General features: G+C 31.5%; 1 protein-coding gene across 1 annotated transcript; it reads right to left on the bottom strand.

The window, feature by feature from the left end:
* Window positions 1-4,990: 4,990 nt before the first annotated feature.
* On the bottom strand, window positions 4,991-11,456 carry LOC106058633 (ankyrin-1-like). The gene is made up of 2 exons (XM_013216089.2): window positions 11,279-11,456; window positions 4,991-8,253 (listed from the first exon to the last, which is right to left on the bottom strand). The coding sequence occupies exons 1-2, from the start codon at window positions 11,288-11,290 to the stop codon at window positions 6,433-6,435; spliced, it is 1,833 nt and encodes a 610-aa protein (XP_013071543.2). The 5' UTR covers window positions 11,291-11,456; the 3' UTR covers window positions 4,991-6,432.
* Window positions 11,457-12,746: the final 1,290 nt, after the last annotated feature.

The raw sequence follows: 12,746 nt of genomic DNA, 5'->3' as shown, positions 1-12,746 counted from the left end.
TTAAAAAAAAAATTAAGTCTGTTTCTTTGTTATTGTTTTCGAGAGCAAGGAATGATACTTTGTAGCACGGTTGTTTCTATACATTCAAAAGTGGTCAAATAAATGATAACAAATTACAATATATATACAAATATACCTCCTTTTATTTAGAGGCGCGATGCTAAAATAATTGTATTGTTGGGGAAAGGGATTGGGGCATTCAGTTGGGGCCTTCTAAAAATTGCATTTTTCCCCCAGAAGGATGGCCTAACGAAACGTTTGCAGTATCTAATACATTGCTTGCCTTATAATTAAAGGATACAAAAAAAGAAAGAAAGTTAAAACTAACCAAAAGTGTTATATGTAGCCTATAGATTTAGAATTTAAAAGCAGAAAAGTGTGCGGTGAGGGGGTCGATTAATTAGAGGATGCTAAAAAAAGAGGGGTTGTCAATTCAGGGGCGGACTGGGTGTCGAAACCGGCCCGGGCATTTCTATACAATCATGCCACATGATGGGCGTCCAATTATAGGCTACCTGACCTCAAAATCATAGTGTAGGCCTAAATTTTAATAATGTATCGAAAGTAGTTAGTATATTAATAATTTATTAGATGATTTTGAAACTATCTGATAAGCGCTATTACTAAATGAATAAAGTATAATGGGGAATCTCTTATTGTGAAAAGTTTTTGCTACCATATACATTAGCATTCACATTCTGAAGATCCCCCATTAACCAACATATTGTTTATGATTCACTTTCACTCCTCATCATTTCCTCACACATTTGAACTTCAATTTAAAAATACAACTCTTCATCCTCCATTGTTTATCTGTCCATCCCACAAGGTCATGGGGGCGCGGTGGCTAAGTGGTTAAGCGCTTCCGAACCTGGGGTCCTGGGTTCGAATCTCGGTGAAGACTAGGATTTTGAATTTCGGAATTTTTAGGGCTCCCCTGGGTCCACCCAACCTTAACGGGTACCTGACTTTAGTTGAGAAAGTAAAAGCTGTTGGTCATTGTGCTGGCCACATGACACCCTGCTCGTTAGCCATTGGCAAAGAAACAGATGACCTTAACATCTGATCTATGGATCGCAAGGTCTGAAAGAGAACTTTACTCTCATATAGGCCTACTGCTTTCTCAATAACTTGGAAACCTAGTTTGATTGCATCTTAAAGCTGGCTACAAACATACACAACAGAACATATCCACTTATTTTTAATATCCTTACGTTCAGTAAAACAAATGCTGTCAAGATAATCTCATGTTCTAGCAAAGCCTCTTTGTATTTCGACTTAAGTCAATAATTCTTGTGGCGTTAAGCCTGTTCATTCGTAAATGCTGTCATCATAAAGTTTGTGAATGACAGCAATCTAAATTAGACTAAATAGAGACCAGACGTAGATCTAGATTTAAATGTATTAAACAATTTAAACAAAATTCCCATCTAAGATATAATATATATTCTTACTGCTTGGGGGGGGGGGGGGGGTGCAGATTTATTTATTATGTAAACATTAAGAAGTGAATCTGATGCTAAAAGCATAGTACACAATTACCCAGAAGTAAAGTTCCCCCTTTAGATCTTGTGGTCTATATGGCAGATGATGTAAAGGTCATCTGTTTCTGTGGCCTACGGTTTACGAGGGTGTAATGTGGTCAGCACAACGACCAACCGCTTTTCCCCAACTAATCTCAGGTACCCATTAGAGCTGGGTTACTCAGAGGCGCCCAAAGATCCCGAAATAAAACAAAGTACTTACGTAATCAGTTAACGTTACTCTACTTAGAAGAAGAGTCTTATCAAAGACGACGTGTTGCACTGTTTGCTTTTATGTGAACAATAACGCCAAATGATTTTTTTAAATTTTATTACTTTAAACGATCAAAACATGACTATATGGCTTGAATGTTCCTGGTCCATTGGTGAATTCGATTGAGGGGGGGGCGCCTCGTGAGTTTGTGTGATAACATAAACTCTCTTTGTAATATTGTTTTGCAAAGCATTCCAGCAATAGTTATTATTACTTATTTTTTGCTCCTTCTTTTTAGATAATTTGCATTTTGATTCCAATCAACACATTTCAACACTGTTCATGATAATAGGCCTAATTGTGATTTGTGAAGGACTTCGTAGCGGGGCCAACTCCATCAAACAAAAAAAGAATTCGTATGTGACTGGACATGTCCTCTATAGGACTTGGAACGTTGTTGTTGATCCCTTTATAGATTCACACTAACGTCATCTCTATAAGAAATAAATGTCTTAATTTTCTTGTTTATCGTTTGGGGTTATAGCACTATAGACGGATGAAGGATATTTACAATGCTTTTAGATTAGTATTAGACTTGAAAAGTGTAAAAAGTATTTTTATTTAACCATGACGCTCAAAGTGTTGCCTTTTAAGAGAATAATATAAATCTCGAAACCATTTGCTGGCATTCATGCGGCCCTTTCGGCCCACTTGGGTACCGGCCCACCGGGCATTTGCCCGAATGCCCCTGATGGGTACCCAAGTACAAATCCGGTGTGTATAAGAAATTCTTGATGAATTTCTTTGAATGAATTCCTGATTTCCTACTCTCCTTAGGCGCTCTATAGAATGACAAGAACTGCTTTAGGCAATGTGTGAAATGTTGATTTAAATTCGTTTATGAATAATATAAATTTCTCGGAATATTTGTATTCGCCAGCAATCTAAATAATTTAGTATATTGTTTTTTTGTTGTTTTACCACTGTCCAAGTGACATGACCTACAACTGCATTGTAGTCTGTACAATTGTTATACAAAAGATGTTTTAGATTGTGTGGTGTTAACGAAGAATGTGTCTATAATATGTAATCAAGGAAAATACGACTACTAAGAAGGAACAACTTGACTATATCTTGATTTAAAAGCTGAAAAAAAAAAAAACACATTTTGTTGAGATGATCATGGAAAACACAAGTTAATTTATCATATTAATTAATTTAATATTAATTTATCATATTAATCAAGGCTTCAGTGCAATTCATTTTTTTTGTGTGTGTTAAATATTAACACAAATTTCGCCATTGAAAAAAAGTGCTTCTACCCTTATTGTTATAAACTTGTCTTAAAATTGAAAATAATCAAATCAGTGGCTACCAGTGTACACAAAATAGAGTTGCATACTTTTTGTTTAGTTTTGCTCGAATAATAAACAGTTCTACAAAGTCACTTCGTCAGAGAAACTTATGATAAATTTAATATAATAATTAATTTTACAACCTATGATTTACTAACATTTGCCAGTAACACACACACACACATATATATAGATAGATACACACACACTTATACACACACACATGAACTCCATAATCAATTAAAATGTCATATTTGAGATTTATTATTAAACAATGAATTTTTTTCTGCTGAGAAGAATTAATTGTGCACATACTTTCAAGTATATTTGTCACCAGAATGTGATGAATTAACATAATACCCATGTAAATACCACATACTTTGACACAAAATGAACATTTGATGCTAGCTGACATATATTAGAAGTTTTTATAATAAATATTATACATATAGTTGTATTTACTTCATAGTGATTAAAACTGTTCCTTTCTTGTAGAAACATCTACAAATATGTATTAAAATCATCTTCCTTTTTGAGAGATGAAATACTAATCAAAGTCTATAAAACAGTTTTATATAAAAAAAAAATTGCAGAATATAATTTGTATGGCAAAGCCTAAAGTACTTCTAAAAGAAACTAGATGAATAAAAATCGTGAATTAGAGTTAGTGTGTATATGTTACTGTAGTAGACAGCCCCTGCATTTCAAGAGGTACAGGTACTATTTACACAATAATAGTGATGTTGCAGTAGCAGATGAAATAAATCAAATACAACTGACATTTTCATTTTTTTTTAGATGGTTATGTTTCTGTTACATGGAATATCCATACTCTATTTGTACAACAAACTATGATATATTATCATGATGTTGTCTTGCTTTTCTTTACTTTAAAAATGGGTTAGATCTATGTGCATATGTTGTTTTCTTTTAATTATTATCACAATATTCATATTTCATTTATAAACAAAAGAGTACGCTTTAGAAAAAAAAATGTACTTATTTTGACCATTTTAATTTTTCTTTTTAATAATGCTTTTAGTTAGTTTTTTTTTTTTTTTAAATCTACTAACAGTTGAATTACTATCAGACAATACTCATTGAGTAAAATTATTTACTATAGTATTTATATTTATTATTTTACTCCATAAATATTCACAGATTCATAACACAGTTTTATTTCCCACTGGATTCGCAAATATATTTCTAATATAAATATTTTAAACATCTAGATTTCAAAAAAGATAATTGGTACAATAGAAAACTGGTCTCACAGTGAATTATTAAATTAACATTTTTTTTTATTTCCTTCGGATATACAAATCACTAAATTTACCATCATTGACTATGCACTATTAACTATTTAATTTTTTAAAACATTATGTGTAAGGGACATCTCAACTAAGTATTTACATTTTTTAAAATGGTAATATTTTTTTATTTGATTGTAACCATTGTTCTTGCAAAATGTATTGATTTAAAGTCCAATTTTAGCCATGCATTGGCCATTCCGGGCATACAGTTTTTACTGTTTTTAATCACTTGAGTTTGAATTTTAGGGATTGCTTTGCAAAATATATTTGTAAAAAAAAAAATGCATCTATAATAAATTCTAATTACAGGCATGTAAATATTTCATTAAAGCTAAATTGCAATTAATACTACAAAATAAACTGTAAAGAAAGGTTTTAAGCTTTCAATGAAATTGTTTAATCATTCAAGATCAAAATTTAAATGTTAAAAAAAAATCACAACTAAAAGATCTTTAAAAAAAAAAAAAATATATATATAATATATATATATATATATATATATATATATATATATATATATATATATATATATATATATATATATATATATATATATATATATATATATATATATATATGTGTGTGTGTGTGTGTGTAGACTTACTGCATATAGATTTATACTAATCCTAAGTTAACTTAAAGACACTAATAAAGATTTTCTATGTTGGAAAATTACATTTTTGTCAGTAAAAAGTATGAAAAAGTCAAATTATATAAATTATGTAAGCTTTGAACCTTACTTAGAGGTCATATTAAAAAAAACTTTTTTCAAATGTTTGATAAACTACCTAAGATGAAGAGGAAGCAGATAGATAAGACAAGCTCATTTTTATCTAATATGTTTGATTAAGTATACAGAACAAACATTGCAAATAATCATATATTATATACCTTATTCATGCATTACCAAGAATACATGCTCAAATGTTTCTATATATATGTACTGGGCTTGTCAGTGCCTACAACTGGACCAATATATGTATATTCAATATTAACTGTTAATGTTGTGATTTAAGGATAAGGGCAAAAAGTTTGCGAAAAACTTTTTTTTTATTAACTATAATAGGGGTATGGTGAGAGTTGGTTTTTTTTACTTGGATTGGTGCTAGATACATTTATCTTAATATTCTCATTAGACTAATATAATTTTAATTACAAATTTTTTTGTAAAATGTTTTACATGTATCGGATGTTCCTTCTGAGTTGAAGATAATTTACTTTCTAGTCCAAACCTCCCACAGAATGACGGGGGATGGGAGCCAGCAGGGTTTGAACCCAGGACCATTGGTAAGTCCGAACGACAGCCCAGCGCGCAAACCACATGACCAAGCAGCCATCCATTTGCAGCTAGATGTAAAGCTTTAGTTGTTTTTTTTACCAGAGCCTGGGTATTGATACCCACAGCAGCTTCTGTAATATTACCCACAAGATCAAAACTTTGATTAAGTTAATATTCTTGCTCCTCATCACAAAATAAACTGAAACCGAATACCTCCGCGGGAGAAAGAGACTGGTATAATATTTGACATTATATTAAAGCAGTCAATTTGAAATATCAGGATGTAAAAAATGAAAGTCCTTATAGAAGTCTGACAATAAAATAAAAAATATTAATATTACTAAAAACAGAATATATATTTTAATATGAGATCAGTTATTCAGATTGATATAATGGTAGTTTTTATTCAGGGAAACTGGGTGCCATAGCCAAATATTTCTACAAGTATCACAATGTGGAAAAATGCTTGGAAAAAAAAAGCATTTATTAGGAGGGTAAAAGATAAACTGTCAACATTTGTAGATGGCTGTGTTATTTCTCCTAGCTAACTGTAAAAATAGGTAGAACAGGAATCTTTTATCACATAAACTTAAGACTTTAACTCAGTCTTATTTCAAGATAAGAAATGTTTTTTTAAACTTCATCATACTTCATCATATACATTAAGTTAATCATAATTTTTTAAGGAAGCTTTAGGTATAAGGAAGCTTAAGGTTTACCAATTACACTTATTTATTAAAAAAAAAAATCAGTAATCAGTTTTCAAATTTTGATATTTTAAAGCCTTAATGACAGTTTCTGGAACAGGCAACAAGTGAATATTTTTAAAGCTAAGATGTGTTCTTATAAATACATTTCTTATCACATCAAGACAAGTCAAAACTAATGTTGGAACTTCATCTAGTCTTGTTCTAAGCCTCACAGCCAAATCTGGTTTCACACACTGAAGGGTTTGCTCCTGGAGGATTAACTCTTCTCTTTCCAAAAGTGAAAAAGGTCTAGACATTTGCTCACACAAAAGAACTGCAATGTCATAGCGATTGAACTTGAAGGCCTTCCTGTATGCCCTGTGCTTGCCATAAGGTCTAGCATAAATGTCTGCTCCATGGGATAAAAGAAGCTGACACAATGGAACATTACCAGAACTGGCGGCTAAATGAAGTGGTGGGTAAGCATTTGGATCTTGGTAAACATGAACATTGACAATAGAAGGTTGAACATTCAAAAGAAGTTCTACAAAGCTGATATTTCTACTAGAAATAGCTTTGTCAAGTGGACGAAGGTGGTTGACATTTGGCCTGTCCAGTGGACATGACAGATCAATTAGTTTTTTGATTACCTCTGAGCTGCATCTGTCAGCATAGTGAAGTAGAGAATTAAAAGCATAGTCTAAGTGAGAAGCTAAAAAACCACTGGGATAAAGTTCATCATTGAGAAGGACTAAAGCAGCCTCATTGTGGCCTTGTTCTAATGCAAACTGTACTGGAATCTTCCCAATGTCTCCACTAAGCTGACATGGATTGGCTCCATTGTTAAGAAGTATCTCCACAACATCCTTAGAACCTATCCCTGCAGCCAGATGCAAGGGAGACAGAGTATCATCATTAGCCATTGAACGGCGCTCTGAGTATCTGATTGTGCTCTTGACATTTACATTCGCTCCGGCCTGAAGCAGAACTTTGCAAACCTGATAAATGTCAAACAAAGAGGAAGCTATAACATTTCTTTCCCCTCTTTGGTCAAGACATTCAACAAGTGGAGTTTTTCCCGCTTCATCAGATGCATTGACATCAGCTCCTAGTTTCAGGAGTATTTGGACCATTTGCAGAGATCTTTCACTGGCAGCCAGATGTAAGGCTGTAGTTTTTTTTACCAGGGCCTGGGTATTGATACCCACAGCAGCTTCTGTAATATAACCCGCAAGATCAAAACTTTGATTAAGTAAATTTTCTTGCTCCTCATCACAATATAAACTGGAACCGAATACCTCTGTAGGAGAAAGTGACTGGTATAATATTTGAAAAAATTGAACAAAGTTTGAATTGGCAGCCAGATGCAAAGGAAGATAACCCTGATTATTAGCATGTTTGGTCATCTTTAACAGCCACCTCGAAGTGAGTACAACTTCAAACATAGAACAAAGCTTCCTTTTTGCTATGATATGTAAAACAGTATCACCATTTTTGTCTACCGTCAGCTTATCTGCCTTTTCGAGTATTTTAAAAAATACTTTTTCAAACCCTGGTTTCTCCAATACACGGAAAAGTGATTTGGACATTTTTGTCTCAGAAGTTTTTATTGTTGAAAATGTGTGCAGGCCGCTGTCTGTGTGAGGATCACAGCCATATTTTAAAAGGTGAAGGGCTATTTCTTGCTGTCCTTTCACAATAGCGTGTAACAGTGGAGAGGAGTGAGGGTGTGGATATAGATACCAGTTCAGCGAATGAGGACACTGACTATGAAAGCTTGCCAGTTCCTCAATGATGGTTTTACTGTTGTCAATCTGCCTGTCTTCAATTGACTTAGAAAGTAGAAGTTGTTTATGTTTCACATTTTCAAACTGATGTGCCTAAAATAAAAACAAACAAAAAACACTATTTTACTATAAATATATATATATATATATATATAATATTATATATAATATATATATATAAATATATGTAACAATATAGACTGAAATGTCACAGCACCCCTACAACTAAATGCACATAGTCAAGACTTGAGCAGTATACGGTATACAAATCAATGCCAAAAAAAAAAAAAACACCAATTATGACCAATAGTCAAAAGGGCTTTAAAAGGGACATCAGTATTGGAGGTGAAAAGCTGACATGTGTCCGTAGTTTTAAACACCTCTGAGCTATCGTCTTAGATGAAGGTACCAAACCCGAATTACTGGCCAGAATTGCACAGTTCACAGCAGCATTTTAGTCTCTCTCTCTCTCTCTAATATATATATATGGCTTGATGACGTAGAGGCAGATCTACAACAGCTAAAAAGTCCGGGCATGGAGACATAAAGCACAGGACAGATCAGAATGGAGAGATGTGCTAAAGCAGGCCAAAGCCCTCCATGAGCTGTAGCACAACTGGGATGGATATATATATTATGGATAAATAGACTGTAGACTGTGACTGTAGACTACAGGAGATTTAGTCATCTAGATCTAACTAATAGATCTATAATAATAATAATATAATTATAAAGTAAAAGGCTAGGTAATATGATCTAGATTTTGGTAATTTCCACATTGAGCTGGCATAGATAGATGGTAGATTAAAGTCTTTTCTATTTTATATTCTAAAGACTAAAAAAACACTATTCAAAACAGTAACTTGCGACCTGAGTGTCTTGACTTGAGTAACAGTAGTAAAAGTAGTAACACAGTAATACTTTTTATTTTAACACTTGATTACTAGATCTACTATGACAGTATGATCTATACTATAATAAAGACTAAATCTATATCACTTGACTTATAACTTATATTATATAGCTATAGTCACTATAGACTATACTATACTAACTATGTGTATAGTGTTACTATAGTGTATAAGTATAATACCCGGCCACTGTAATATACTTAATTATTATTACTTAATATATTCTTAGTCTTAGTCTTACTCAGTATAACTGTTTTAAGTTAAATTTATACTTATGTTATACTACTTATACTCATAACGTCTGTATTATATTTAAGATCTACTAATAAATAATATTATTATAAAAATAATTATTTATAATAATAATTTAAATAATTAAATTTAAATTATTACTATTATCACTCTGTCACTGTCAGTCTCTGTGTCTCTGTCTGTCTGACTCTGAGCAAGATTATATTTAAATAGGTACTTCGATAAACTGACCTAGATCCATTTTTTTTTCTCCCAAAAAATGGCTGAAAAGTGTGTCAGCACATTTTACCCTTTTTTAGGGGTGGTCATTTCCATCAAAGTTTTAGCATATTGTATTTGATTTGAGGACTAATTATGATTACTTTTTGTAAACATAAGATATCAGAGATAATTTTTATTTGCTTTTGAAGCCAATCTGTTAAATTTTTCTTAACAAAAGTTTATGTGAAAGTTGACATTTTTACAACTTTTTTCCTATAAAAGTTACAACAATGCTGTTTGCTACAATAATTTATCATATTATGAAATGTGTATATTTCAAATTTCATTAAATTCTCTTGGCGCACTTTAAAGATATTTGATATTAAAATTAACAAAGACAAAGAAGGGTAAAATTTTCTTTTTTAAATAAAATAAAAGTGTTTATGGTTACAAAAATCTCACTAATTCTATTGAATTTAGCATGTTAATATATATATGTGTGCTAAGTTTGAACTTTGTAGCTTGGCGCACTCTTTAGATATTAATTTTCAAAGTTGATGGTTAAAATCTATTTTTAGTAACAACCAACACTGTGATTTACTGGAAATGGTCAATTTCTGTCTATCACGAGCTATTTTTAGAAGCACACATAGGAATTTTTCATTTAGATTAACTTTTATAGTGTTTGAATGCTAAATTATGGAGAGGGAATGTGTCTTTATTATAATGACTTTGTAATCTGCAAATTTTAAAGTAAAAGTTTAATTACTTTAAAAAATGATATTAAATATTACAATTTTTTTTTCATATTTTTAGCTCAGCGAACTAATAATTAATTTTTTTTTTCTGTGTGTTGTTTTTTTCTATTAATATACATGTAAATTAATAGTTAATAAATGAGTACATTATATTTTTAAAATGATGAGCTATTATTGCACAAAAATTCAAGTAAAAAATCTTTTAATAACTTCTAAAAAAATCGCAAGGTTTCTTTTTTATTTTATTGTCCGAAGCAAGAAATTTTTCATTTACAATCTAATTTTTAAAGCATTTAAATTAAGGCATTTTAAAATGATTAATTGCCAGTGCTCTACAAAAAGGTTAAAACTGTTTTTTTATGAAGTTTATGAAACTTATAGTCATTAAATTTTAGGAAATATTTTTCTGCGCAGTGCTATTTTCATTTATAATTTATAAGAATTATCTATCTGATGCATATAAATAGCTATATAAATACAGTAGAATTATAACTAAACAAAATAAAACAGATTACAGATCTCTGATTTGTTTTATTTGTGATTTTTGGGCTCATATGATGACAAAATCACATATATTTTTATTTTTTGTCATAGGCTTTTTTTTATATATTAATTAACTTTTTTTCAAAGATTTTATTGCTTGGTCTTATTTTTATAATTTATTTTAACAGAATACTGGTTAATGTAAAAGAGTGTGAAGTTTCAACCCCATATCTTTAAGACTTTTTATAATACAGTTAATTTAAGTTCAACTGTCGGTTGTTTCGGTCACAGATTTTTTTTTTATTTACAAAGTCAAAGGCTAAAGAAGGCTAATTTTTGGCCACTAAAAATTTAATAACTTCCCTCACAATTAACTCAGCAATATAAAATTGGTATCATTGGAAAGCATTTCTCAAGCTCTATCCAACTAAATAGGTTCCATTGCATTGTCAAGTCATTGTGATCATTTTGAAATTTTTATCGAAGTACCTAATTTAAAATATTGAAAGAAACCTCAGATTCCATATCGGTTTGAATGGGTAGACAGTCCACGAAGATCTAGATAGAGTAGTTAATGTCCACTTGTAGATCTATTATTCTATAGATTATAGACACCTAGAATCTAATCTAGATCTATTATTTCATAAGTACACAACTTTCTATACAAATCAGCTGTGTGGCCATTTTTCTAAATACGGTGTACAGATATTTTTTTCATGATTTTTTTTTTTTTTTTTGCGATGTAAAGTTTTTAAATGTCATGGGTGGAAAATAAAATCACACTATTAGATTACGAGGTAGTCATCAAATAATAAGCCTAAAATAAAGAACTTTTAAAAAGACCACCCAGATCTATTTGCTTGATTGGTGTTGATAGAAGTAAACAATAAATAAACAGCGGTTCAGGGAACAGTACTAGGTAGAAGAGATAGAGAAAGCATATTAGCTTACAAACTGTTTCTTCTGTATTAGTCCTGATAGGGTGCTGAATCTGTTGGTTTTTTTTTTTACTTTACAGTTAAACATTTATTTTATTTCATTAAAAAAAAAGAAATTGTGTGTTGAACATGGATTGAGATCTTCTTTTTTGAAGTAACGTCTATTATATAAGATAAGAAGATAAGATAATTGCTATGTCATAGGCTATATATTTTATATGCCCTAAAGTTGCTAACAGGAGCTGGTGATCTGAGGTAGCATCTGTATATAAAGTCTTTCTATTAGGCTTCATCCTTTAAAAGTCTTCTCCACTTTCTTGCAACTGTGATGTGATCTATTTGGTTATTTGTTAATTCATCGGGTGAAATTCAGGTTATTTTATGTGAAATTACTGTACCTTAAATATATTCTCTATGGACACAAAAGTCTACAAAGAAATATCCATTTTCATTTGCAGTTACACATCAGTGGTGTAGCTAGGATGAGGGGGGGGGAGGAAGGGGTCCGAATTCGAAAGACCCCCGGGCTCCCTAAATGAGTGTCCGAATTTTTTTTTACATTAAATATTACGCCACTAACATGTAATCTTTTCACGTTGTTAAATATAGGCCCTATCGCTTGTTCAGTGATGTCATTGATACACGAGCATTTTTCATTTAAAAAAGCAGTACCATAATCACCAATTGACATATTGAATTGAGGAAGCTGGCTAATGATGTTCGCTCAAACCTTGCAACCTCCATCCGAATACTGCTAACTCAGGCTACTTCCATGCATCATCTTATAAAATACACGTGGAGATCATTCTCAAATCTCAAGTTAATCAAAAACTATCTCAGGGGCACAATGACGTAAGAAAGACTTAGCAGCACGGCTTTAAGCGTCAGCGGAGTCAAAATACTGGACAGCATTGATTTAGTGGATGTTAGAGATGCCTTTGCCGCACGGAAAGAACCAAGTGAGGCGAAATGGATTAAGATTTTTCACTTGAGTATTATCTCGCCAATTAACCCTTAAAACGAGTGTGGAAGTTTAGCCTCTA

The sequence above is a fragment of the Biomphalaria glabrata genome, chromosome 7 (genome assembly GCF_947242115.1).
Source record: "Biomphalaria glabrata chromosome 7, xgBioGlab47.1, whole genome shotgun sequence".
In the NCBI taxonomy this organism is placed as follows: Eukaryota; Metazoa; Mollusca; class Gastropoda; family Planorbidae; genus Biomphalaria; species Biomphalaria glabrata.
This window is presented reverse-complemented; position numbering and strand designations above follow the sequence as displayed.